This window comes from Daldinia loculata (assembly GCF_022478755.1).
Source record: "Daldinia loculata strain CBS 113971 unplaced genomic scaffold F4817scaffold_99, whole genome shotgun sequence".
In the NCBI taxonomy this organism is placed as follows: Eukaryota; Fungi; Ascomycota; class Sordariomycetes; order Xylariales; family Hypoxylaceae; genus Daldinia; species Daldinia loculata.
This window is the reverse complement of record NW_026054953.1, coordinates 40,283-67,825: the sequence shown is the minus strand read 5'-3', so window position 1 is coordinate 67,825 and position 27,543 is coordinate 40,283. Positions and strand designations below refer to the sequence as shown.

At 49.8% G+C, this 27,543-nt stretch overlaps 6 protein-coding genes across 6 annotated transcripts; 4 read left to right on the top strand and 2 right to left on the bottom strand.

Annotated features, from left to right (window-relative positions):
• Positions 1-112: 112 nt before the first annotated feature.
• F4817DRAFT_369690 (uncharacterized protein) lies at positions 113-3,147 on the top strand (the record flags this gene model as incomplete). Its single annotated transcript, XM_049307384.1, has 2 exons — positions 113-2,501; positions 2,555-3,147. The coding sequence occupies 2 exons, from the start codon at positions 113-115 to the stop codon at positions 3,091-3,093; spliced, it is 2,928 nt and encodes a 975-aa protein (XP_049153851.1). The 3' UTR covers positions 3,094-3,147.
• A 1,150-nt stretch (positions 3,148-4,297) lies between these two features.
• Positions 4,298-9,424, bottom strand: F4817DRAFT_310497 (P-loop containing nucleoside triphosphate hydrolase protein). The gene is made up of 3 exons (XM_049299914.1): positions 8,956-9,424; positions 6,840-8,881; positions 4,298-6,718 (listed from the first exon to the last, which is right to left on the bottom strand). Exons 1-3 carry the CDS (start codon positions 9,280-9,282, stop codon positions 4,303-4,305), a joined length of 4,785 nt encoding a protein of 1,594 aa, XP_049153850.1. The 5' UTR covers positions 9,283-9,424; the 3' UTR covers positions 4,298-4,302.
• A 3,306-nt stretch (positions 9,425-12,730) lies between these two features.
• F4817DRAFT_353812 (WD40 repeat-like protein) lies at positions 12,731-16,103 on the top strand. The gene is made up of 3 exons (XM_049305435.1): positions 12,731-13,710; positions 13,771-14,884; positions 14,937-16,103. Exons 1-3 carry the CDS (start codon positions 13,248-13,250, stop codon positions 15,523-15,525), a joined length of 2,166 nt encoding a protein of 721 aa, XP_049153849.1. The 5' UTR covers positions 12,731-13,247; the 3' UTR covers positions 15,526-16,103.
• A 417-nt stretch (positions 16,104-16,520) lies between these two features.
• F4817DRAFT_369686 (uncharacterized protein) lies at positions 16,521-19,138 on the top strand (the record flags this gene model as incomplete). Its single annotated transcript, XM_049307383.1, has 1 exon — positions 16,521-19,138. The coding sequence occupies exon 1, from the start codon at positions 16,676-16,678 to the stop codon at positions 19,136-19,138; it is 2,463 nt and encodes an 820-aa protein (XP_049153848.1). The 5' UTR covers positions 16,521-16,675.
• Positions 19,139-19,491: 353 nt separating this feature from the next.
• On the bottom strand, positions 19,492-21,260 carry F4817DRAFT_310435 (FAD/NAD(P)-binding domain-containing protein). Its single transcript, XM_049299913.1, has 2 exons — positions 20,836-21,260; positions 19,492-20,653 (listed from the first exon to the last, which is right to left on the bottom strand). The coding sequence occupies exons 1-2, from the start codon at positions 21,095-21,097 to the stop codon at positions 19,686-19,688; spliced, it is 1,230 nt and encodes a 409-aa protein (XP_049153847.1). The 5' UTR covers positions 21,098-21,260; the 3' UTR covers positions 19,492-19,685.
• Positions 21,261-21,889: 629 nt separating this feature from the next.
• On the top strand, positions 21,890-24,627 carry F4817DRAFT_353807 (lysophospholipase catalytic domain-containing protein). The gene has a single exon (XM_049305434.1). The coding sequence runs from the start codon at positions 22,464-22,466 to the stop codon at positions 24,420-24,422; it is 1,959 nt and encodes a 652-aa protein (XP_049153846.1). The 5' UTR covers positions 21,890-22,463; the 3' UTR covers positions 24,423-24,627.
• Positions 24,628-27,543: the final 2,916 nt, after the last annotated feature.

Genomic DNA, 27,543 nt, shown 5'->3' with positions numbered 1-27,543 from the left:
CTACCTGTTATCCATAATAGTAGCCCTGCTTTCCGCATCATTGTTCTCCATAGTCCTCTGCAGTAACCTCCAGATCTTATTTATTAATGAAGGAACAGTTACTTCGACAACGATGTCGTCGACTATGGCATCGATTGAAAGCAAGGACGACGAAGGTCGCAAATCTCCGGAAAGCGTCTCACAAGCTCAGACATCTGGAACTGGAAGGAACTTAACTCACCGTCGCCCTCGCTTCACCAACCTAGGTGAAGCACACCGGAACATCACTTCCAAGAGCGCACCTGATAGTAGTGTACATGTATCTCAGAAGGTTGACGAGGGAAGTGACGAGAGTCGCGATAGCTCGCAGCAGCTGGCCAGTTCGGTTGGAGGATTCGCTACTTGCTCAACTTTATCCCACCACGACTTCCTACCGAACCCCATTACTTCCTCCATTGCAAGGCCTTTTGCACCATTCTATGCCGTCTCTACAACCTCCACATTCCCTTCTGAGGATATGCCCGAGCCGACACGAGAGGCTGATGTGATGACAGAATCTCCAGAGCACAACGTATCGAGTCCTAAGATGGACGAATCTCTAAATGAGTCTGGCAATACGGTAGAGAAGATCGTCGATCACTATGCCAACCATACTCTTAACGGTTTGAATACACCTCGTGCTGCGACGAGGTGCGGATTTCGAGGCGAGGAGACGCGTCCTGCGTACCGTCGCTACTTCCAGGCTAGCTCACTGGCATCGGATCCGCCGCAGGGTGGGCTACCAGACATACCCTTTGGTCACTCGCGATCTAGGTCAGTCCTCCAAGGGATTAATGAGAGCAGCTCGCCCATCACTGAGACGACTGTATCTAATTCGCAGCATCTTCTTGACGTAGAGGCGCAGGCAAGCGAGCTTCAAGATGCCCATAAGCCATTAATGCCTTCGCCCCTCCGGCCCCATTTGGAGCGGAACCCAAAGTCTGGACTGCTTCGTAATGAGCAAATCAATACCACCGAGTCTTCCTTCAATGATATCACAAGTAGTTCAAATAATGATCCTTTTAGGTATGATCAACGAGACTACTGGGGAGCTCCTTACCTCTGGAAGGAAAGGGATGTTAGTCGAGCTCTTAGACGAGCGAGCAAAGTTGGAGACGCCAGCGAAACTACTATCGCTACCCCTGAAGCAAGCCCGCGCCCTGCAATATGGCCGGTGCCAAAACCAGCTCCTCGCCATGCTAGTGTGACTTTGACCAGTAAGCGCCCAGAAGGCCAGTTCTTTCACAAACCCGCGCTTCAGTCTACTTTCGAAGACGACGAGGGCCAGACCCAGGAAGTAAAAATCATCATCGGCAGCCCGCCAGAGCCCCAAAGAAAGAGAGAGCTAAAACGCGACAGAGTTAGTGGATTGATCACAGATCACGTCCAGCTAGACAGTCTACCCGCTGGCTTACCTCTTAGAGATTCTACTGCCAATCAAACTTGGGTAACGGACGGTTATAGTGACATCATCAAGGTGGCTGGAAGCAGCATCGCTGACTATTCTGATGATGACGGCGAAGGAAACAGGCCTAGCTTATGCGGCTCAAGCTGCGCTATTATCCAACACCCTCTTAGAGACAACGATCCGGGATCGTACGAGTTACGAACATTGAAAGACACCAAGAGATCTGTACTCCTTCCGAAAACGAGGCTTTTCCGTGGCGGCGCATTTCAAGACAACTCCTCGCGCTACTTCTCGGGCAACACTTCGAAGAACACCGGCTTCAGTCAGCTACCACCTTTTCCTCGAGGACTCTCGAACCCCTTTGGTAAGAAGGAACCCTATCGAAATGCAGACTCTGAGGGAAATTTCACTCTCAATTTCAAACGAAACGGGCCGTCTAAGTATGATTTCCGCGACTCTACTTCGGAATACATGCCTAGCGTCCGTGGAAGCCGGGTCCTCTCAGGTATCTCATTCTGTGGCAGACATATAATCACAAGCGAAGATGAGCTAGAGATGGAAGACCTCTCGAAGCATGTTCACGAAGATGCGACACCTAGAACACCCGGCCTAGAGACCACTAGCAGCAAGCAGCAAGAGTTGGGCTCGCCACTGAGCGAACAAGACAAACCGCAGCCGTATGAACCTCGCCTTGTGGACCAAGATTATCCTATCCGCTACGGTAACTGGTTCCAGGAGGAGAAAAACCAAGGAATGGCTTCTCATTCCTCATTCAATGCCTCGTTCAATGGGGAACCGATCTCTCCCCAGTCCAAATTTGAATTCGAGCTTCTCCCCCTTGACGAAGCGCAGAGAAAGAATAAGCAGCAACGAGAGAGTGGCGAAAAGGACGAGACGGAGTCCCCTTTAAGCCGATCTCACTTCACGGTTAGCTCCTGGTCTAATTGCGGCCTTCCGACCTCAACTGCGGTTCAGCTTCCGATGCCGGCTCACGTTTCAAGCGGCCGAACAGCTCCCCATTTGTCGCTTGACTTCAGTCCTTCGAGCCACCATTCTTACGGCGATATATTCAAGGGTAAGTTGTTTGCGTGCTTCACTATTAGAGGACTTTGAACTAATAAAAGATAGACACTCCCACTCCATTCTCCGCTTCGAGCCACCGCGGTTCAACTCCCACGCCTGCTCGCCCAGCTCGAGCGCTATTATACCAAGAGATGTTATCCGAGAGCCCTACTACCACTGGCACATTGGAAAAGGTAAAACGATCGCTGTTGGGTCGCTTTGTGCCTCGGATGTTCTCTTCGGAGACACGTAGCCACAGGACCGTCTCCAACACGACGGTTATTCAATACCCTATGCCTAACGACAGCGGACTGAGCCTCGTGGCTATAGAAGCTCTCAGAGAATCGAATATTTCACGACACGGCAGCAAAAAGCGAGCTCAGTGGTTCCGACTAATGGCGATTCTGTCCATCATCATCCCCTTCTTTGCAATTTTCGTCCTTACGGGAGTATTCGATAAGACGTTGGTCTGGTACTCTCGCGGCGAGGTGGGCCAAATAACCATCAAGCAGCGAGGCTTTATCAGAAATGCGTTGCTCGTCCAAGGTTGCTTCTATGTCTTTGTCGTTTCGTGCCTCATCGCGGTTTTCGTTAGGATGCATTAGCCTTCTATATGCGAAGCATTAGAATGATGTCTTTAGGTGACACCAGGGGCACATGTCACCTGTTCCATCTACGGCCTAAAGTCGCTCTTTTGAAACATGGCTTATACCGGCCACGGTCTTTCGTTTTACATTCAAGCTACCGTATTATCGGTTTGATAACCTCAACTAACTACATTCACTCTTGTCTCCGGGTACAAATCTGAGTAAGTGGGCCATTACCGGATATTCTTGGGAACCGCCTCCAATACTTGCCTCAAAAACACGATGTCACCTCTAAAAAAAAGCCTTGTCTCAAAATCCCGGGTCGGGTTGGAAGAAAAAGGACACCTTGCAAATGGGGTTACTACTTCTATACACATTCGTTAGCTTGTTGAGATCGGCCAATCGACTCGCTACTTAACACAACGAGGATCTAGCTTGAATTTTCGGCCTCGGATTGGATGGCAGTCACTCACACTCTCTCTCTAGTTGGATCAATGAATGAACAGATGAATGAATGATAGGATGGGTCGATGGATGGGTGGCGATCACCCTCCTTATTACCCACGCACAAATCAGAAATCAGAAATCAGAAAATACGAACGGACGAAGAGAAGGATCTCATAGCATACCATGGTTCTCTCCTTTTTTTTTTCTATAAGAAAGAAACTTTGGTACTTGCCTAATAGGCCACGCTATGCTGTAGATAGAAACTCAGATTCTCTACATATACTTCGCAGGGACGGATGTCGCTTTGCTCTATAGTCAATGTCATTGTGTTTGCGCTCATACAATTTTCCTTGATAGGGTAATGAAGTGTAGGTGTAAGGTAGATAGGTAGGTACCTATGCAATAAATATTGTAATGCCCTGAAATCGGGATAAATGATAGTGTAGACCTCCCTAATCTTGCGTGCTAAAGATTACACGTATAGATATATATCCAACCTCGTATCATCTTGTTATGATTGAGAGCAAAATAACAGCGGGAACGATACTTTGCAAATTAAGATTAGTATTCGCCATCTACGCAAACCTATCTTCTCGTAGATGCCCATATATAACAGCATCAAATCTATCTGCGAGGTACCCAACGCACTCATTCTGACCTTTAGTCCACGGTATATACCTAGCCCACTTCTCTATTCGTCGTCATTTCATGCCTATCCCACCCACCGTTACACCTCGTCCGAATTTTCCGTCCGTCATAACCCGACCTAGTCTCGATAGTTCAAGCCTCTCCGTACACGATCTGCCGGAGATGCTCCTTCTCGCCGCTCTGCTCGCACATGGCGCGGAACATGCCTACGCCGCCTTCCTCGTTGCCTTGGAGCTCCCATAATTCCTGAGGTGTGCCATATTCGGCTACTTTGCCGTCGCTGAGTACGAGGATACGGTCGAAGTCGGCGATGGTGCTTAGGCGGTGCGCAATAACCACCAGCGTGCTGTCACCGAATTCCTCGCGGATACTGCGCTGGATTAGTGCGTCTGTGGTCATATCTACAGCACTCGTTGCCTCATCTAGCACCATAACCTTGGGTCGCGAAACTATCGCTCTCGCGAGGCATAGTAGCTGACGCTGACCTTGAGACAGGTTGAGGCCGCCCTCAGATATGGGAGAGTATAGGTTACAGAAAATGTTAGTGTTCTTCTTTTTCCGGCCGCTGTTATTAGACGCTGGGGTGGACGTCCCACTGGTGGCGGGTGTGTCTGCTGCTGTTCCATTACCATTGACGTTGTTGTTCTCGCCTTCGTGCTCGGAGACGAGATGCACGCGCGCTAGCGAGTCGAAAAGCTCGGCGTCGGTGTGGTTATCAAAGGGGTCGAGGTTTGAGCGCACGGTGCCGCTAAATAGGACCGGATCCTGAGGAATAATAGCCAGCCTGCTGCGCAGATCGTGTAGCTTGATCTTAGAGATATCGAGTCCATCAATACAGATACTTCCCGATCGCGCCTCGAGGAAACGGAAGAACGCGAGCGTCAAAGATGATTTGCCTGCGCCGGTACGGCCGACTACGCCGACGCGCTGGTTGCGCTCGATGGTGAAACTGAGACCTTTAAGTATGGGTGGTAGGTCGTCCGCGTAGCTGACCACGAGATCATCCACTTCAACGCGGCCTTCTGTCGGCCAGGCTGCCGGTGGGCTGGCACCCTCGAGGCTCTCTGTTGGTAATTCTGTATATTCAACAATTCGCTCTGCCGCGTTCATCTCTAGCTCGACGTTGGCGTAGTGGCGGATCGTCCACATGACGTGACCCGAAAATTCGAGCGCGAACGCCAATCCGAAACCAGCGAGGGCCGCGTCTATCTCCGGGGCTATGAGGATTAAGGTGGCGACGAATGAAGCGAAGAAGCTTCCCACTAGTGCCATTCGCCATCCCATCCAGCGGACGAATAACCAAAGATGCCAGGTCGCCACAGTCCAGTCGTCTAGTTTCGTATACATACGTTCAATGTAGGTCTGGCTCTTATCGAATGACCTGATCGTCTGGACACCGGTCAAGGCCGAACCGAATTGCTCAAATACTGGAGATTTGGTGACGGATTCGAGTCGTTTTACCGGCCTGGCTCCGTCAAGATAACGAAGTGCGTAGAAAGCACAAACAGCGAGAAGGAGAAATGCTGCGATTATAATCACGGGCGTAACAAACAAGCTAGCGACAATAACACCGACGAGATTCAGTAGCGCGCTTGCTGCAAACGCCATTGAATATGCCATGTGAGTGTCCACGGAGTGGAAATCCGCTGTGAATCTGTTCAAGATCCTACCCAGGGGAACCGTATCTAACCACCGCAGCGGTGCTCGGAGTACTACAAAGTTGAGCTTGGCGAAGAGCTGCCTGGAGGCACGTATCGAGCCGCGAAAAATGTAGTAGAAGCGGTACGTCGAGACGAGGGATGTGAAAGTCGAGAGAAAGACGTAGATACCGAGGTAGTATCCTAGACTCTTGCTTGACTCGATCGTGACCATCGGTCGGACCATGCTGCCCATCGTGAATTGTTGTACATTGAACTGGTATGCGTAAGCATGTTTCTCTGCTTGCGCTTCGATAGTCTGTTGATGTTCTTCGTTTGACCCAGTCCATATTCGTAGCCACCACGAGCGTCCTACTGTTAGAGCTTGCACGAATAGGAATAGGGCGACGACAATAGACCAGAACCACCAGGAACCGCTGTAAGTCAAGTACACCGCGTACACTTTTCCTTTGACGGCCCCCTTCTCGCGCGCTTCCTCTTCAACGAACTTACGTGCTTGCGCCTTCGAGGGGATCTTAGCTAGAGGTTCTCCGTTAGGTTCAATGTCCGTTTGAGACGTCTCTTCAGAATTTATTGCGGTAGAGCCTTCGTCGTCTTGGATCTCCTGATCTGTCTGCTCGTGACTCTTAATCTGCTCCAGAGTTCCAGTTTGCTCCAGTTCCGAGACGAGTCCAGCGTTCAGTACTCGTCCATTCCCCAGCTCGACGAGGTACTTCGTCTTTGGTTCGCACAGGGCTACGTGATGTGTGACCAAGATCCTTGTCCGTCCGACACCAAGCTCGCCATTGAGGCACTTTTCAAAAATGTGACGACCAACGTGAGCATCAACAGCACTGAAGATGTCGTCCAGAACGAGTATGCCGGCACGAGAATAGATAGCACGTGCGAGGCTGCATATGACGGGTTAGTGGTTAGTCATAAAGGGCTTAGGACATTTGAGAACGTCGCCAGCGCATCAACGTAGGCGTTTTCCTCATTGGATACTTGGCTGGGGGTTGGGGGCTGACTTACGTGATTCGCCATTTCTGTCCACCACTGAGGTTGATGCCGTTGGCGCCGATCTCCGTATTCTCTCCGTCGCTGAACATTTCCAGGTCCTTCGTTAGAGCGCAGACCTCGATGGTCTTATTATATCGGTATGCATCGTATGGCAACCCAAACAAGATATTTTCCTTAACAGTCGCATTTTCGATCCAAGGTATTTGCGCGACGAAGGCGACAGCACCAGGGATGATCCAGTTGTCCCTATTCGCTTTCTGATCGTGGCGCTGGGACGGTGCTCGAGGCACGCTGATAGATCCAGCTAGAATATCGACTTCGCCCAGAATAGCTGCAAGCATCAAGCTCTTCCCGCTTCCAGTCTTCCCTGATATCACGGATAGTTCGCCCTTAGGAAATGTAATGTTAACATCGCGTAAAACGAATCGATCGGGGTCCTCCTCGTCATCATCCTGGTTGTCCGAAGGCCAGGCGATGGACGCGTTGTCGAATGTAACCTCGTCTGCTTCCTTGGTGATCTTCGAAACCTCTGCGCCTCTCAGATAGGCGTCCATACGCTTCACAGAGACCCAAGCATCGACGAGATCAGTCGTCAGTTCGGGGATAACGGACAGGGTAACTTCAAGCGCTTTGAAAACGCCAAGACTGACAAAAGCGACCGAGGGGGACAATGCACCGTGCAGGGATGCATAGACGGCGAGAGACACGGCTGCGAGCATGATTGGGCTCGTAATCCAGCATCCGATGAGCATGACGTCGTTTGTAAAGGCGCTCCAGACGCACGACAATTCTCGTTCTCGGACGTCGCTGATCTTTTTCTCCCATTGCGGCTCGAGCGCGGAGAATTTGATCTGGCGGATTCCCTGGAGAGCTTCCGAGACGACGTCCATCTTCTCGTCTCGTACTTTCATTAAGCGGTCCTGGGCGTCCGAGTATCGCTTCGAGAAGTAAATATTAAGAGGAGTGACGGCCAGCATAGTCGAAAAACCCGCAAGAAGGGCCTTCCATCCAAGAAGTTCTACAAGGAAGAGTAGCGATACGATCAGCTTAAAGAGACTCCCTAGAAAGATGTTATTGAAAGAAGCAAAATCCGATATCCGCTTAGCATCGACACCTATCAAATTGACGGTACTCTGCTTGCTCTTCTTAATCTGTTCGGCCTCATCCTCTTCTTCGAAGTCCTCGAGATCCGGTCTATTAATGGTAGACGACTCTCCTATCGGCCCGGCGATGTTCGGCACAGTCGATCCCGAGGCGGCGGCAGCCTTCTTCTGCTTCTTGCTAGCTTCCTTGACATCTTTACGTCTCATCGATTTTTGGAAGACGAGCGCAGACAATTGGGCACGAATTGGCACGGCTATCTGCGCCCACGATAGCCAGTAGACGTACGCCTCGACCCATGATTGAGCAAGAACGGCTACAGCAATCAAGATGACCCAAACCCAGGCTTCGTAACCGAGACGCTCGTGGCCCTGGCGCCGCTCTAGGAGGTTGAGCAATTGCAAGACAACCCACTGGGGCGCCAGGTTAAGGAATGCAGTGAGTATAGTTAATAGCCATTGAAGCGTGAAAATCCACTTGTGAGCAGCAATGATAGAAATCCAAAGCGGGCCAGTGAACTTCCGGCTTTCCCAGTCGGCGGTAGTTTCCTTGGACCTCGTGTAGTGGTCGGGCCTGGGAAGATCAGCTAAATCGAGGCCGTTCTGCTTGGAAGCCTGGCGAAGCAGGTAAGCAGGCCAGCTCCAGTTAAGCATGCTCCATGCCGACTCGGTATACAGCCTGTCGACCAGCTGGCCGTTGTAGTATACGTCAGGTCGTCGGGGAATGGATAAGCTAGCAACAGCCAAGCACAAGGCCACAACTAATTCTACTACGCGTATAGAAAATACCCCGGTAGCACGTTGCTTTAGTAGAAGCGCGGCTACATCGTTATCCTGAGCCGCGAGAACAGCGGTGAGAACGACGCATGAGAGGAAAGACCAGATGCCCAGACCGTAAGCGACTACAGAGTCTCGGCTAGCCGCGACGCAGACGACCTGCAAGGTTAAAAGAGCCTGCGTCCACGTGCAACGTGGTGTGTCAGTAATCTGACAGTCCTGGTGTTTCTTGTGTGTAACGGTGAGCTTACCCAGATTATAACGGCCAACCAATTTGCCAGGAACAAGCCACTTTCTACGCCTTGCGTGCCCAACGACGAGATCACAGCTAACGCTATCGACAAGCCGAACCCGATTAGGGAGAAAACCAGCATCACGGCCTTAGGCACCTTAGTGCTGAAGGCCTTGACGGCCTCCGGCGTGCTCTTGCCATCCTTATCCTCGTAGATATCGGTCGCGCACTTCGAACCACGGCTACGCAGTCTACCCAGATTCAGGGCGGCAGGGACGGAAAGTATCGCAACGACCCCTAAGCCAACAGCCGAAGTCACGAGCACTATTGTCTTGTCATCAGACATGTTTGGTGATACGAATGCTGTTTTCGGAGTTAAGCTCGGAATGCCAGAGCTAATGGCCGGTAGAAGCCTTCCCGAATAGACGCGACAAGAAGCGCGAAAGGGAGGCAGAGTCGCAACAGAACGAGACAACGAAGGCAACTTCCAAGAGTACTCAATTTAAACTAGGGGCCATCGGAAGCAGAAAAAGATGAACACCAGCCGTACTAGTAGTTTGCTAGGAGTTGAGATGGAAGAAACTTTGAAGCTGCGTCGTTCAGTGCGAGTAACAAAGGAATAGAGAGCAGTATGAATTACATGCTATTGGCTAGGAGGTACCTAATGAGCAACGCGGGACGCAGTACAGTATCCCTTCGGGGCTCCCTGCACGGATTCATTGGTAAAACGCCTCTCGGCTGGCCGGTTGACTCATATGGGAGGCCCTCTTTTCATGACGGAGGAGACCCGGGAAGAGGGTACTGAGAATGGGGGAGCCACCTTAATAGTAGCGTCACTACCCCGGCAACGAGTCCTAGATTGCTAGACTCCCTTGTTACCCTATATGTTGCATATGTTGCAGCGGGTTCGGTGCGATAGGCCGATGCCGATTCGCCCGGGCTCGTCCATATGTAGTGTATGGGCGTGATGCTAGGCCCCACCGCAGCAGAAGGAGATAGGTACGGTATCCATCGTGTTGCATCATATCCTGATTGGGATAATTATCGGTGTGAACAATACGGTACTGTGCCCCCAACGGTGTAGGGGGAGAAGATGAGTTTTGTTAATTGGCGGCTAGAGCTAATCGTCGTTGTCGTCTGACGAGGTTTGTATAACAAAAAGCAGCCGGTGGTGATGACAGCGGGGGGGGGTTTAAGGGATCCTCGTGCAGAAGGATCAGGTTAGTTGCATTCTAACCTAGCTGGATCTAAAATCAGAAGGTGATCAAGGGTAGTACTGTTGAGCTAGTAAGGTATAGCTATACTTCCATATCGAGGTTGGTAGCGATGATCAAGATTAAGGAACCAAACAACTAACATGAACCGAGTATGAGCAAGTGGCTTGTGGTAATGTAATAACCGGGAAAGTCGTCATCGAATAAGAAAAATAAGAAAAATTGAAATAGTGGAAATTTTGCTAACTAGGTACCTACCAGGTAGGTACATAAATATTCTGTTACACGTAATATCCCATCCGGGCCTTTATAATTCATCTGTATAACTGTATCTAACCCGGTAAGTGGCTCAAACTTGCTCCTTCCACTGATTCTTCGGCTTACAAGAGAACTTAGTATAGCAGATGATCAGTCCCGGGCAGATTTGCGTCAGCTTACTTACATGTACATACATATCTTAGGTACATTATACATGTGTCGAAGAGGGACTTCGTACATTACTTCGTACATTAGCACCAATTCATTCATGCGACGTTGGCGTATGCGGCCCGTGGGTTATCAATTGTCGAACCGGGGAATTACCTACCCGCGACGCGGGGCATCACCGTATACTGTATGCGCCAAGTTACTGTGTCGTATCGTTCATACGATAGACATGGATAAAATACGACTCATACCTCATCATCATCAAGTTTGAATATTCTCCGGATTCGGAGAGGCGCGGCAACTTTGAGTTTATCGACAAGTCAAGTATCAATAAAGGAGACTCTTCTCTGCTGTACGAAATACGATGAATTAGTAGCACTATAGTAGTTCCATATACATAGGTAGCTATAAGATAGCTCGGACCAGGGGCCATCACGTCAGATAATACTAATACGAATTAAGAAGCTGCAATCGAGAATCTGCAGTCATTCGGCATCTAATATGTAAACTAATATGTGAAATGATATCTAAAATGATATCTAAACGACACCGGCATATATTCGCCCTGCTCGCTTCATATAGTGTATTGCTGTTTCAACCACCCCGACAATGATTGGCTTCCATATCTCATTGCAATGCGTCGACCATGATCTACCCCGGACTGGCAAGATAGGCAACGTAACGGTAGGTATGTATTATTGATACCGGTAGGAGAATAGGTGAACGGCCAATGACCGATATTGCTCGGAGCATTACGATATTCGCGGTGCATGGGGTCGGTAGCCTGGGAACTTTTACACACCGCTTCTGCGGTTGGATCACGGATGACGGACCGCTCACGTTGCTCCTCTTCCGCCTTCCGCCTAACTTACATAGTACTGATCCTGCAAGCTCCTAAGCGACCAGTCGAGGCCCCGGCCCAAAATCAGACAACTTACACATGTTAGTGCTGACGAGGAATTTATCTGAGATATTCTACTTAGACCGCTAACCGCTAAATTTTCAAATGCAGAGCCGCCATCGGATGCTCTCCGGTCTTTAAAAGAGCGAGGTTGACCGTTTCAGATCGCCACATACTTCAAGAGGCTGGGAGATTCCTGACATCGACGAGAGCATGCAAGAGCTTTGACATCGGTAAGGATAGTTCTAACTCTAGGAAGAATACAGCGGTGATGATATGCGAGCCGCTAATTCATAATCCCGTCAGCGCCAAACAAGAAGTGTCATGCGATTTTAGCATTCGTTGCATATGGCTCTTGGCAGAGAAAATGCGGCTCGTTAAGTTGGCGTTGAGCCCGTCACATGGGAATGGCGCTTTTCTACGTGAGGCGTGATACCAAGAGTTGCCTATGAAGGTACCCACGTGATAGCTGACCATTAGACATTGGACAGACGATGTTTGCTTCGGTTAGAAGCTTACTATAATTAAAAACTTACCATATCTAAACGACCAAAGTATCTTAGACAACTGGAAAATTATATATAAGGAGACGTCTTCTTACGATACAATTAATTACTTACCTTATTATCATAGCCGAAGCTAATACCCGCATTTGGTCTTAGTATACTTGACTACTGACATTGACGTAGAAAGATAAGGAAGATTCACAAAGGGTTAATACGTTATAAGACATCCAACAACTGGATCGATCATGATTCATCTATCCCCCCTTTTCTCACCAGGGCAATCATAATTGATACGTACGTTATCACTTTATGGTCTATGATGAGTGTAGGATTCACGTATGGAACGAGATAGCGGGGTGGGTGAGGTGATCCCAAATTCGACTATAGACTCGGTTCTGATTGGTCCCGCGGAACAAACGCGCCTAGACGCGTATATGGATGGTTGTAGTTTGCAACGTGCAAATTACTACCGTCGGTAAGGTACTGTTTAATGTTTTCAATAGAAACATACTAGACCTAGGTACCTTAGGGATTCGGGAGTTTATTCAGAATTATCCCTCAGGTATTGCAGCAAACTTGAGGAGATTGTCCAATCGAATTACACCGAAAGGTACACACAGGTAAAGTACATTAACCCAAGGAGGTACGCATGTTTCTTCTGGGGTAACCTACCTCTATGTAGGAGGTAGGTACATCCTAAGGTAGGAGGCAGCTGCCATGAAAGTATTATATCACCTACCACCTTATCGGATAGCTACCTTATTCGTAGTTATCAGCTAATAGCCCTAAGAACCCTCCAAACGGGTCGCGACCAACAATCAAAGGCGCCTGGGGATCCCTGTAAGGCCACTAATGCCACTAATGTCCTCGCTGCAACGGTATGCCTCTCCAGCCAGGTTCAACCTCATCTTTAGCCAATGCTCGAGCCTTCGCATTTCAAAACACCAATCATTCACAACTTTTAACATCCACTTCGCCTACTTACGCGTTGCAAGTCTCTATTACCCTCTCTAAATTCAATCTAGATTCAATCTAGGCATTATTTCCAACACTACCGCTTTACGTCTTTCAGGGTAGGGTAGGTGCCTAATTTAACCAATATCAAGTAGCATTTCCCTGTCGCCTTACAATCTCGAAAGCCAATTCGAAGCAGCCTCGCCCTCTCCCCCTACAGCTATAACCACGCCTCGATCATTCTGTGGACGTTTCGCATCGCGCTCAACTACATCGTAGAGAGTCTCATGTCCCGGATGGAACCGTCGCCATGAGGTCAACTCCTTTGATCATCAATTGGCACGATAAAAACGCCCCCATCTATTCCGCCCACTTCGAGTCTCAACATGGCAAGGGAAGGCTGGCTACGGGAGGAGGAGATAACAACGTGCGTATCTGGCAAGTCGAAGGCGACGGCGAGGATCGCAAGGTCGAGTACCTCTCAACTCTCGCCAAACACACCCAAGCCGTCAATGTCGTTCGGTGGGCTCCCAAAGGAGAAACCCTCGCTTCTGCTGGAGATGATGGTAATGTGATCCTATGGGTTCCTAGCGAAAGCCACAACCCGACTACATTTGGGAACGAGGGCCTCGAAGACAAGGAAACATGGCGTACCAAGCATATGTTCCGGCCTACTGGTTCGGAAATATACGATCTAGCCTGGTCTCCGGATGCTACCTACTTCATCATTGGGAGCATGGACAATATCGCTCGAATTTATAATGCCGGCACAGGTTCGTAGTCAGATATATCACAAGTATATCTTCTATCCCAGTTGACTTACTCGCCTATAGGTGTTCTCATACGGCAAATTGCCGAGCATAGTCACTACGTGCAGGGCGTCGCATGGGATCCCCTGAATGAATACATCGCAACCCAGTCGTCAGACCGATCCGTTCACATCTATTCCCTCAAGACCAAGGATGGACAGTACGCGCTTACTAGCCACGATGAGAAAACTCCCAAGGTTGCCAGTCACGCCAAAGCAGATCTGCCCCCCAGCAGACGTATCTCATCTAACAGCCCCGCCCCATCAGATATCGGCTACCGAACTCAGCTTGCAGCCGCAGTTGACACGCCGAGCGCCTCCATGGGATCACCAGTACTATCCGCGCCCGGAACACCGCAATCTGTTCCCTTACCGATGAATCCCCCGAGTGTAGTCAGTCATAGTAGACGCTCTTCGTTTTCATCTCGACGATCTGTATCCCCGGCACCGTCGCTGCCTCTGCCTGCGGTGATGCCCATCGAGCCATCTCCAAAACTCAATCACGCTCTCAGTGTAGGGATGAAGAACGCAAGTCTCTACGCCAGCGAAACTCTTACGTCTTTCTTTAGACGCCTGACTTTTACTCCGGATGGCAGCTTGCTTCTGACCCCTGCCGGCCAGTTCCAAATGCAGCACCAAGCAGACGGCCTTAGACCTACATATGAGGTCATCAACACTGTCTATATATATACCCGAGGCGGTATCAACAAGCCACCTATTGCTCATCTCCCCGGCCTAAAGAAGCCTTCGGTTGCCGTGAAGTGTTCGCCCATAGTCTATACGCTCAGACAATCTCCGCCAGTTACGAAACACATCACTATCGACACGTCTTCGGCAGAAGATCCCATTCCTGCTCTTCCCGAGCCTATTTCCAAACCGCTACCTGCGGTGATGGACCCCCCTCCTCCACCTCCAACATCCTCAGCGCCAGACCCGGAGAAGTTGTCTACCCCGTCTAAGCATCTAAACTTGGAGACCGGACCGACTACTCCTGGACCTAAGCCCATATTTGCGCTGCCGTACCGTATGGTGTATGCTGTTGCAACTCAAGACTCCGTTCTTCTCTATGATACTCAACAGACCACTCCCATCTGCGTTGTCAGCAATCTACATCTTGCCACGTTTACTGATCTTACTTGGTACGCTTCCCCCCGCACTTCGGATTTATCGTAATATCTAACGAGCTTCTAGGTCGAACGACGGTTTAACGCTGCTCATTTCCTCGTCTGACGGCTTTTGTTCGACGCTATCGTTTACACCTGGTGAACTAGGTCAGGAGTACAAGGGTGACCTTATGGGCCCTAAGATTTCCCTTGCTGCTACTGCTACTGCCACTAGCGCAAGCCTTCCTTCAAATCAGCCTACCCCATTGCCTACACCAACATCCGCCTTTGCGCCCCCATCACCCTTCCTTAACCACCAACATCGTAACTCAGCCACCTCCTTTGCAGCTCCATCCCCTCCAGCCACAACATCGTTTGTGAGCGCGCGCCCTTCATCACCCGCTCGATCAAATTCCGCGTCGTCAATCGCCACCCAAATTTCAGTTATGAATAACCCACCTCTTATCAGTGGAAGCATACCCAGCATCGCCGCCACAAACTCCGGTAAGGTGACAGGGATACCCATCGCAACCCCTCCCGAAACACCTGGAAACGGCAGTAACATTGTTGCTGGTGTCAAGCGAGAAGCTAGCGAGAACGAGAAGGACGAAGCATCGGGCGGTCAACCTAAGAAGCGAAGAATTGCACCAACCCCGGTAACGGAATCCAAAACGTAGAGGGCATCCGCGGTTTTCAGCTCGCGGGGTTAGGGTAGCACACTTGTATCAATATGCTATCGTGTTGAGCGGTAGACCCGTTAGAGTTCGAGGCACTGTTGGGTGGAACGTATGAGCCATATTTCTTTTTCTTTTGAGGGTTTATTTGCTGGCCAGGAAAAAGAGACGATATTTGTTCATCGTCGGTATGCCCCCTTTCGTGGCGGCGAATTAGTTTTTGTCCTTTGTGGACCCCCCTGTACTGACGGTGTCAGTGTGTGAATGAGCGTGTGAGTGAAAGGATTTGGCATGGCCTCCGGAGTTAGGATTAAATACCTCGGCAATGGTATCACAGCTGCGAAGGCTGTTTTATACCTGTTGGTTTAGTTTTTCCCCTATCGATTGTTGGTCGTGATACGCTGTCTGGGTAGTCAATTACGACGGCTCCTATCAAGGGTTACGTTCACCCCCATAAGTAGAATAGAATAGTTATGTTTGCAGATAGGCCTATTATTTTGCTACTTTTTGTTAAGTATACCTGATCTAAGACTTGCCTCAAAACTAGTAGCACATAATGTCTTTTATATACTCTATGAATCATGATTCCACTATGATAAACTATTGGTTTCAGTTGTCGGGAAAGGAACTTAGCGAAACCATGCGGAAATGGAAATTTGTGTCGGCAACTTGAAGGCTAGGAGTTAAGTCAGACAAAAGAATCTATATAGGTAAAACTATATTAGAGGACCTAAAGTCATAGTTGTAACAGCAGCCTTGGCAACTTCAACCCAGTAACTAGGGCGCTATTAGTTTCAATAGTTGAGCCCTAGAGTTAAACAAAGGTTAGAAAATCGCCTATTATCCTAAATACCATATGGCAGATTACAAACTACTCCGAAACGAACACGACAGTAGATGTTAAAGTGGCGAAGGATGAAGATAGATAGATAACTACTAGGAGACGCAACTTGTCTGTTTCAACCTCGAACATAAACTAAAACACGACCACGCTGTCAGACAATATGAGAGGCGATATCGCCTCTTTCGTTCACGCTATAATCTATAAAAATAGAGAGCTCCGGAATCAAATCTCACTTGAAGATCCGATTAAGTGCTGTCACTATCGAAATAAAAAAAACACATACTCGGCAGAAACCAGATATCCGCCCAAATGTTTAGAGACGGGATAGGCGATACTTCAGCATATGACACGGACGTCTCTACTCGCACGAGAGAGCGGAGAATCGCATCTATGGATTCGAATCCCGATTCGGATATCCCTTCTATTAAAGGCAAGAAATATCTGATGCGATGTGTTTTGCTTACGAAACGAGATGGACTGTTGCGACATCTTATGCGATACCAGCAGACACGAGTCGATATCAACGCGTTCGATGGGAAGTTTAGAACGGCTGTTATGTCTGTCTTGGATAGCCCTGAGGTTGTGGCAATCTTGGATAACGAGGAGCCTGGATTCGTGCTGGCTCTGAGGCTTGCGCTTCAGCGTGTTGTGCCGGTGATGATGGGGCCTAATACTAAAGTAATCCAGGAGGCTGAAGAGCTTGAGCTTAAGGCGAGGGCGCTGTCGAAAAGGATTTTTGTTTGTCGGGAGGAGCTACGGAACCTACTTGATTCTCATTGGATTGCTATTTCCCGCCGATGGAACAAGTACAAGCTCCTCCGTCGCGAAAGGGTGTTGCGAGGCGCGTGGCCAAACATGATTCCCGCCCGTCTGTCGAAAGACCCGCTATCTGGCAGCGTCCCGGTCACGGATTTGAATATTCTGAGAGAGGCGTATATGTGGCCGTATATCAACTTGGAGGATCTCCTCCCCGGCGACCGACTGCTCCTTTTCATGGAATCAAGAAGTCGCAAGCATCCAAGCGTCTTTGTCCACAGCGACTTACTAGATTCCAAGTCTGCGGTAGAGACAGGCATCGTCAGTATAAACTACCTCGACAATAATCTCATGCGACTTGACGCCGGGGGTGGTGATGATAAAGATACGCGGAGCGAATACGGCCGGTTGGAGACGTTTTCTCGAGCGTCGAGAGCGGAGGTGGAAACGCTGCTTCTAAGCGGTGTAGGCTTCCTACCAGGCGAAGGGATCCGCATCCTTGAAATCCAAGAGCGAATCATGAGATTCCTCTTAGATTGCTGCCGTGGCATTCTTCACGACGGCATAGAGACGAAGAGTCTACACGAACCCCCCCTCGCGACCCGAGCGGCAGAAGGACCCTACAGAAACCCCTCGGAAATCGACTTCCGTCAATTGCAGCAGCTAGTCTCAGCCCACCACTTCGACGCGGAGGAGAACTTCTGGGCGTTGCGGGAGGACCCGGGGTTCTTCGCCGACGCTATCTCGGGTATTACTAGACATTTGCACGACAAGGGGCCGCAGGAACGAGACTTGGTTATATCTCGACACGTGTTTGCTGTTCGCAAGACGTTGAGGGATACCTATGGTGATATCATCATCTGGCGGGAGCTCGAGCTCCGTATTGCGGACAGGTTAGTCCAAGAATCAAAGAAGCCATCTGAAAAGAAGCTGGCAGCGCTCTTTCGCCTAAAGGATTTCTTAATGTACACGATCCAGTATTTCGCTTCTCAGCTAGAAGCATTCGCGATCGAAATCGAGACCCAGGAGGGATTCACGGTGTCATATGCTCTTCACGACTGCATAGCTGACTCGCGCAACGACGTCGACTTAAGCGTATCTCTGGTTAGCGATGTCGAAGCAATATTGAAAAAAGACGCCTATCTTCGGTCTTATATATTACCGGCGGTCACCACGACTCTCGAGAAGCTTTTTGTAGCTTGCGAATCGCTCCGGCAATTAAGACTCTATCGGCCGTATATCCCGGGGCTCTGGAGCAGCGACGGCGGATGTAGCATCCAGTTGCCAGTACTCGATACTATCTTCAAAGCGTCCGAGATAGACAAGGGTATATTCGATTTGATCTATCCTTTACAACCCACATTCGCATATTCAGTCTACGAGAACCGGTCCCATGATACTACAGAGCTCTATGTAACGGCCGAGCAAAATCTAAAACGATTCTGGGATCAAGCAGACGCATTATTCGAACTTGTTGGTGAACAGAGGCCCCACGAGCTCCTAAAGGACTATATCGCACATAGACAATTTCGGAATGAAAGCCTCCCCGATATCATAGTGCCCGAGGAACCACAGATACTAACACAGACATTATCTCCTACGTCAGATATAGATATCTTTACGGTATCCCTTAACTCGCCATCGATTCCACCACCATCAAGCGCTACATCAACAAGCCCCTCCGCGCAGCAGCAGCAGCAGCCCCCGAACGCCCCAAGACAGCTCATAAGGCTCCAACGCCGAAACATAGAAGTGATTAGGGCACTATTCCTCGGATCCGCACGAACGGAAATTAGATGGGACAACTTCCTAGGAGCCATGAAAAAGATAGGTTTTAAGATACAACCCGTGAAGGGTTCATCGTATCAATTTACGTATCCGAATAGCCACGGCAAATCCATTCTAATACATAAGCCTCACCCACGTCAAGTGATTAGCAAGGCCTTGGCGCGGAATATAGGAAATAAGCTAACGCGTGCCTATGGATTGGCGGCGGACCAGTTCGAGGAGGTGTAGAAGCTAGGGTTAAGACAGCTTGTAGGTCTTTGCTTGACTCAGTAGTTACGGTTTAGTAATAACTATATCAACGTGTAAGTGAAGATTTTCGAAAATATTTGGTTTCATATAAGATAAAACTTGATGTTGAGGACAAGCTTTGGGTATATTGTACCTTTGTATTAAGTGTTATTAATGTCAGAGTATATTTAACTACATAGATAATCTTACTATAAAGTGTAAGCGCTATTATTAGTGCATCTTAATAGGGGCTATTTGAAGACGTCACTTACAAACCGTTAATCTGACGCCTTACATAGAGGCTTAGCTAGGGAGTCCTATGTAAGGGTTTGGTCTAATAAGGACCAGCCCGGACCAAATTCGGAACTAGTATCATGCCAATCAGACTATTCAAGTATAGGCTGATAGGTTCCGAGAATAGAAATATACCTAATGAGCAGAGAGGCCATCCCTAGTGATTCTATAATGTTGAGCGGGGATTTGTTAAAGTTTCGGGCTTATGCTTAACCTGCCATTGGATTCTTCGTATTTGACGTATTTCAGGGTCTTACCGAGAAGGGCTAAGCTCTGGATAGTCTGGTAACTCCCACCCACCCTTCTCCTCTTTCGAGAACCTCGCGATGAGTTCGGGGATACGAAAAAAGCAGAGTAGCCCCGCAATAAAATGAATTATCATAATGCCCCACCGTGAATCGGGCATGGCTAACCGGATGAGAGCTGGCTTGATCTTCTGGATCTCGTCGACGAAGGGTCGGAGCTTCTGGTCATAGTTCGCAAAAGCTTGAGGGAGATTATCGGGGTTGCGATCGATTTCTCCAGCTAGGACGTAGGCGCCGACGAGAGCACCTGTAGTCCCCATACCGCTGAAAGGAGACGCACAGTGTGCTGCATCGCCTAGAAGAACAACTCGGCCTTTGGACCATGTGTTCGTGCAAACCTGGACGACCTCCTGGCAGTAGAAGTTCTCGGTTGTCTTCATGCCATCGAGAAACCGGTCCGTTTGCCATCCCGCATCACGAAACCTTTGCGTCCAAAATTCTTTTTGTTGTTCCACCGAGGCTCTTGGAAGGCTCGATAATTCTGGCGAGTCGTCCTTCAGAAAGAAATAGACTTGGGTATCTGTAGAGTTGTGAGTCCGGCGGAATATCATACGGCCGCCAGGAGCTAAGTACGTCCTGCGGATATTAGTATCTCCTTCTGCGCGAGGTATAAACCAGTACGCGATATATATGCCAAGTCTTCGGTAAGGTTCCGGGATGTCAGGCGGTAGGATGGCTCTTCGAATACGTGACCCCTGGCCGTCTGCCCCGACTAGGAGATCGAAGGTGTCAGATGATCCGTCAGAGAAATGAGCAATAACCTGTTCTTCGTCTTGTTCGAAGCTTTCTACAGTCTTGCCGAAGATGTACTTTACATTATCCTTTGTCGTATCGTAGAGTAAGCGTACGACATCTGCGCGCATGAGTTCATATTCGGACGTCAGAGACTGCGCGCCTTTGCCGGACGTATTGGCCACTACAACACTGTTAGTTAAGGACTACGTCTTAGAGTGAGAAATTCAAGGGTGTTCGGATCGTCTCGGGGGATGTAACTTTCCGTTCAGCTCGACAGGTATATGCCGGCTCCCGAGATTACCGCTCCCCGGAACTAGGTAGCCAAAAAAGAAGGGGGGGAAAGAAACTCTCGAGGTTACATACTGACTGTCCCTTTCACCCTCCCCTGTGAGTCTACAAAAGATACACCGGCTTCATCGACGCGTATATTGCGTATTGCTTCTAGAAGTCCCATGCGCCTCGCCACCTCGATACCCTGAGCGCGGAGGTCAATCTGAGCCCCTGTCGCCCTAAGAGCCGGGAAGCGCTCGACGACTTCCACGTGGTGACCTCTACGACTAAGCCAGAATGCAAGGGCTGGCCCCGCAATGCCACCGCCGCAGATGAGAATTTTTAGAGGGGCCATTTTATAGGGTGATACTAACTCGCGCGTATAGCTGTAGTTGCGAATAGGAGAGAATGACGGGTATTGAGAATCTTTCACGATTTTCTATAGAGACTTTATAGGATTTATAAAGTGACTCAACGATGCTATACAACGTAGCATTTCCAATGAAGCCATAGTCACCAATGTTGAGTCACAGCTCGGTCGGTCTATCGGGATTGGAATCCGAAGAGCCCAACCGAGTCCGATTTCCTGCTGCCGATTCAGAAGTGGTCTGTGCATATATCATCTCCTGAAACGTACATGTACGAAATACGCCGTATTATATAATATTCTTATCTCGCAAATTAATGCTCGTCAATTCGGAAGGTGGACATATATGGAAATATACATGATCTGATTCTGAAACGACATATGGCACCAGCAAAGTTTCCGTGGATTAACATTATCGAATAAATAATTGGATGTACTTCGTATAGTGCTCTTCCCCGGATAGTTCGGACGACAACAAGCTATTACAGGCTGCTGAGTCGTCATTGCTCGCTAGCCCAGCCACCCGGCGCGGAGATCGACCGCCCTAGACAGCACTAACCGCGGTACTTATGCAAGGCACCACTGTACTTCCGCATTAGTGTCTCGCGCGTTGTAGATCCTATATCAGATGAGATTGAAATAAGTACCCAAGCCTTTAGCGCAAGTAGTCAGCTTGGCAGCTTTCTGCTAGGTGGCATGTGGCATGTGGCATAACCAGGGCTGTCCCACTACATCAATAATCTAGGTTAAGACTTTTTATGTATGTATTTTTATTCGATGGAATTTCCCAGCTTTCCCAACAGCCATCCGATTTGTTCACAATGCTTACCTTACCTTACCAAGGTACCTACACCTACCTACTATGTATGTAAGCAGGTACCTAAGATAATCCATTTATCTTTAGCATAGCCTCATTCTTGAGGCAACCCAGTTGGAATGCAGTGTAAGGTAATGCTAAAGATTGGCTTTAATAGCTCGAAGCAACGGTTAGCACGGCTCGCGGCTGATGAAGGCTTGGATACTTTTCCCAATGTGGTAATGGTAACAGGGCTCGGCACCTTGGTGCTTATGTATTTTTTTTTTGTCTCTCTTCCCTTTTTTCATGCTTCCGACGGGGACGAAAGTCCTTGGAATCTCCATCCGCTTTTCCAGATCTTACATTAGTTGTGCTACTCCTACTCTGTTAGGAGTAGGTAGGTGATAGGTATAACTAGACCGCAACGTGCTACCGCGGCACCAACCAACTACCAATTCATCTTTCCATATTGTTTTTTTTTTTTTCATTCCGTTCCTCCTTTTTTCCCCGTGTACCTCTTCGATTGATCTATATTTCCGGGGCTCGTTACGGGAAACTATGCGTACCCTTCCTTTGCCCCTGCTCTCGCTTATCTCAGCGGCCCTCGGATCGCCAACCGGGAGTAACGATGGCTCTCGAGCTTCAGCCGTCGAAGTTCGTGATGTTTTAATGGGCCGGGCAAGTCCGGACAACCCGTCCGGTAGTTATGCACCGGCTATCGTCGATTGCCCGCGCGAACGGCCAACGATCCGCAGCGCCGGAACTCTATCTCAGTCGGAGCAGAGTTGGTTGCGAAACCGCCGAAATAAGACCATCGATCCCATGCTGGAATTCTTTAAGCAGGCAAACCTATCCGATTTTGACGCCGTCAGCTACGTCAGTTCTAACTCGCAGAATTTCTCCATCGTACCTAATATCGGTATCGCCGTCTCGGGTGGTGGTTATCGCGCGCTTATGAATGGTGCCGGCTTTATCGCTGCAGCTGACAGTCGCACGCCGGGATCGACTGACGCCGGTGGTATTGGTGGTCTTCTGCAGAGCAGTACCTACCTAGCAGGACTTTCGGGTGGTGGATGGTTGGTCGGCTCCATCTTCGCCAATAACTTTTCTAGTGTCGTCCAGCTTCGTGACGGCTACCAGGGTTCCTCTCTATGGCAATTCTCTAACTCTATCTTCGCGGGGCCTAAGGAGAGAGGGATCTCTATCGTTAACACCGTCGAGTACTGGGATGATGTTAAGGACCAGGTTGATGATAAGAGGGATGCGGGATATGATACTTCTATCACGGATTACTGGGGACGGGCTCTCTCTTACCAGTTGATTAACGCACCGAACGGTGGACCGGCGTACACGTTTTCGTCCATCGCCGATGCTCCTAATTTCTCCTCAGCCGACACGCCCATGCCGATCTTAGTGAGTGATGAGCGTAGACCGGGCACGACAGTAGTCTCTCTGAACTCGACGGTTCTTGAGTTTAACCCGTGGGAGATTGGGTCGCATGATCCGACTATCTTCGGCTTTGCTCCTACTCGCTATGTCGGATCGAACTTTAGCGGCGGCATCGTACCGAACAACGGCCACTGCGTCCGCGGATTCGATGCGTACAGTTATCTCATGGGAACAAGTAGCTCGCTTTTCAACGCGTTTTTACTACAGAATCTTTCATCCTCGGGTCTACCCGAGATCGTGACCAATGCGCTCGAGTCCATTTTGACCCGTATCGGCGAAGACAATGACGACATCGCCGCTTGGACACCGAACCCCTTTTATGGCTACAACAATGATACCAACGACAGCGCCGGCGATGAGCAGCTGACTCTTGTCGACGGTGGCCTAGACTTGCAGAATATTCCGCTGCACCCGCTAATCCAGCCGATGCGCAACGTCGATGTCATCTTTGCGGTTGACTCGTCCGCCGATACCACGACTAGCTTCCCGAACGGCACCGCGCTGCGTGCTACCTACGAGCGCAGCAAGACGGATATCGCTAACGGAACCGCTTTCCCCGCCGTTCCGGATGCCGAGACCTTTATAAACCTAGGTCTGAATCAGAAGCCGACCTTCTTTGGCTGCAACACAACCGAGTTCGCCGACGCCGACCACATACCGCCTCTAGTCGTGTATGTGGCCAACGCGCCTTACACGGCTTATAGCAACGTGTCTACGTTCAATCCGTCGTACACAGATGAGGAGCGCAACGCCTTCATTAAGAACGGCTACAATGTGGCCACGATGGGCAACGGCACCGTCGACTCCGAGTGGCCTGCCTGTGTGGCGTGCGCCGTTCTGCGCCGCAGTCTCGAGCGCACCAGCACTCAGATTAGCGCCACCTGCCAGCGCTGCTTCGACCGCTACTGCTGGAACGGCACGACGGACAGCACGCCCGTCAACAGCTACGAGCCTTCACCGATATTGGTATTAGACGCCCAAAACTTTGGGGTCAGCGCGAAGGGCGGGGCGGCAACAGGGATGGTGTACGGTGTCTTTGGGCTTGTGGCCATTCTTCTTGCATTCTAAGGGCTATAAGCAAGTTGGATACGGAGTCTTCTTCTTCTATCACGTTGTAGACGGACGGGAATTCCACGATGTGGTTATAATAAGACATATTAGCGTACCTAGAAAAGGGGTTGAATTTATGTGTATAGATGTAGATCTCATCGTTCAGCATAGTGCTAAAGAGTTCTATTTTTTTTTATTAATTTTCATTTTGAATATTTTCGAATATAAAAATTTTCATCTCGCCTCTTGTGCTACAACTCACCGACCAAATGGAATGAGTCCCGTTTTACCTACTTGTTACCGTCTCCTTTTACTACTTGAAAGTAAAAGTTGTTGACTGCAGCTAACAAAGGGTCCTAGGACGTATCAGATCTACGCTGCCAACCAGACGGAGCCCCTTATTGCCAATCAATGGAGCCACTATCGATTCTACAGCCCTATAGGCAGACCTCGCTCCGCCAGCACCAACTCGGCACGATATCTAAACAAACCCTCGCGCTGGAACCCAATGCAGCGCACTAGGGGACTCACGCAGAGCCAACAAATATCTCGGACTACATGAATCCCATGGCTCCCGCCTCGCCATCATCGATAGGCGTAGGCCACGGCATCAGTTCCGAGATGGCGGGAGCATTGGTTCGGCGATATTACGACAGCGGGAACAGCGTAGCGAGAGCCGCCCTCTGCCCGGAGTGGAAACAAAGTAACACAGATAGCAGACCAGACACCCTGCCCCCGTAGGGTGGACGGCGGAGACGAGGCCAATGAGCTCTTGACACCAGACCTAGATGGAGAGGACAGAAGGTCTCTCGTATGTACGCGTGCGTGTATATGTATGTCTAAGTTGTTAGGCAAATGTCCATCCACGTAACGCGGGTGGGGGGAAGGGAGGTAAAGCTACAGCTTGCTAGTAACACATACATACATACATACCTACATACATAAGCTGGTCGCTTAGTTTCCCGAGATGTTTTGAGCCTAGCACGATGGAGCATCACGATACATCACGTCGTATGGGAGGCGAGCAGGGCGGGCGGGTAGGCGAGTGGTTAAGGTAGGTAAGGCAGCAACAGCCTTGGCTGACCCGCGCGGGCGTAAGCAACGCATTGAGAGCCCAAGGGGGGGGGGGGGGGGGGATAATACGCCACGGACAACGGCACAGGGTAGCCAGCTAGCTAAGCTTGTCTCCCCTCCCACTCTCAGCGCCTCGGTAGAAGAGATGAAGAGAGAGGGAGGCACGTACGGCTCTGGCAGGTTCCCGGTCAGCGTCCCATAATAGCAGAAAGTGATCAGCGTCGCATTAGGAGGCCGCTCGTCGTAATTGGTCGGTCGACGGGTATACGGTCCATATAATCATTATGCTTAGACGATTTCGTTACACACGTTGTTCTAGCGAGGGTTACCTTAGATTAGCCAACGGGAGGAGTCTATCCCGTACGAACGGCGGCTCAGCGTGGATTTAGACGAACCAGCGCCGTCTCCATAGACCCCATAGTCTCCCTTGATCGGCGTGAAGACGCCTCGGTGGGCACCTAAATGTTAGGGTCGCCGGTGTTTCATAGAGAGCAGAGCTATGTTGCACCAGGGGGGACTAAGCATGATTCAAAATGCTCACTTTCCGGCGTCCATCCATGGGAAACCCTTGTAATAACGTGACGCCTACCTGTTAAGCCTCAGACAAACGCCAGCAGCATTGGGTAGGACTGGAGCTGACAGCGCTGGGCTACTGGTACGACACTCCCCAAGCCATCGACGTCGTGTACCTAAGCTCCTTAAGAATGACGATAGATAGACAATCTAGCTCTAGTCGACGTGGTTGACACGGATATAGGGGCCACGCAGGAGGCTTACCTGTGCATCTTTAATATATTGACTGTAGCTTCTGCTGGCTTACACGGTGCTGACAAAGACTATAATTACAAAACACGAGGACGACCCAGCATGATACTGATAATCCACCAGAGAAGATAATTAGCCGCTCACGGCATATTCAAGAAAATCGCGCTTATAAAAATTCGGAAATATATAGAGTAAATGTGGTAGAAAAGCTATCTTTCCCGGAGTAGGAACCGGTGCGGAAAGGTCCGGAAAGGGGAAGCTGAATATCAGATCGTTTGGGGTTTGTTGTTATTTCTCGAATTCGCTGTCCTCGTCACGTCTTCATTGGCGCAGCAGGTGACTACCTATCAAACATGCGAGGCCGTTTCTGGCCAATGGCGTTGTGACAGATGATTCGAGTGCCCAACGTACACGAATAGCTGAGCTGCTAATTTTCCTACTATGGGGAGCTGCACTCCAGACAATCCAAACAACGACCCTAGGTTTTAAATACTGCGGTATGCTAGGAGCGAGGGCCGATATGTTGAGCTCGGTTAGTAGCGATCGGATTCGATTCCGATAGACTGGTCTCATAGTTAATCCAAAGGTCTAATTTGTAGAGCGATTTGAGGCGGGAGCCGCTTCGTCAGGAAACTCTCAGCGAGGTCCATCCTGGACCGGACATTTGAGGCAATTCTATCGGACGGCGTCCATTGCGGGGGAACCTTGAATACTTATGACGAACCCAGGAACATCCGTTAATCCTCTTAAATTGGCCCCCAGACACCTGGTATTATAATTTTACTGGACGTACCGGCGGGGGGTGCTATATACTAATTCGGCCACGAGCAGCATCGGCTCCTAGAGCGGCCCTCAGTTTCCCATGCAGGAGTCTTGATTGGTATTGTCACCGGGAGGAATAGGTAACAAATTTTTTACCCCCTCGCGGTCCCCGGTACTGGTGCGGAGGTAAGTCTTGCCAAGAGTTCCAACATACCTAGCTTGCGGTCCCCACGAAGGGCGTGATTGCGAAGGCTTTTATCCTATCAGATTGCGTCTAATCCAGCTCGGGGGTTCGGTGAGGGATGCCGAAAGGGCCCCCTCCGTCCAGTCACCTTCTACCGACCTTCCAGAAGCGGCGGGACATAGTATATAAAGTGGTAACGTACCAAGGAGACGACGTAGACATGCAGAAACTGTGACCGAAGGAGGTACCAGGGCTGAGGATGCGCGATAGGTTTCTGCTACACTTCAAGTTGTGCAGATCGAAGGCGCCGAGCTCTACCTTCGGCAATATCTACCAGACGGTAAAGGAGGGGAA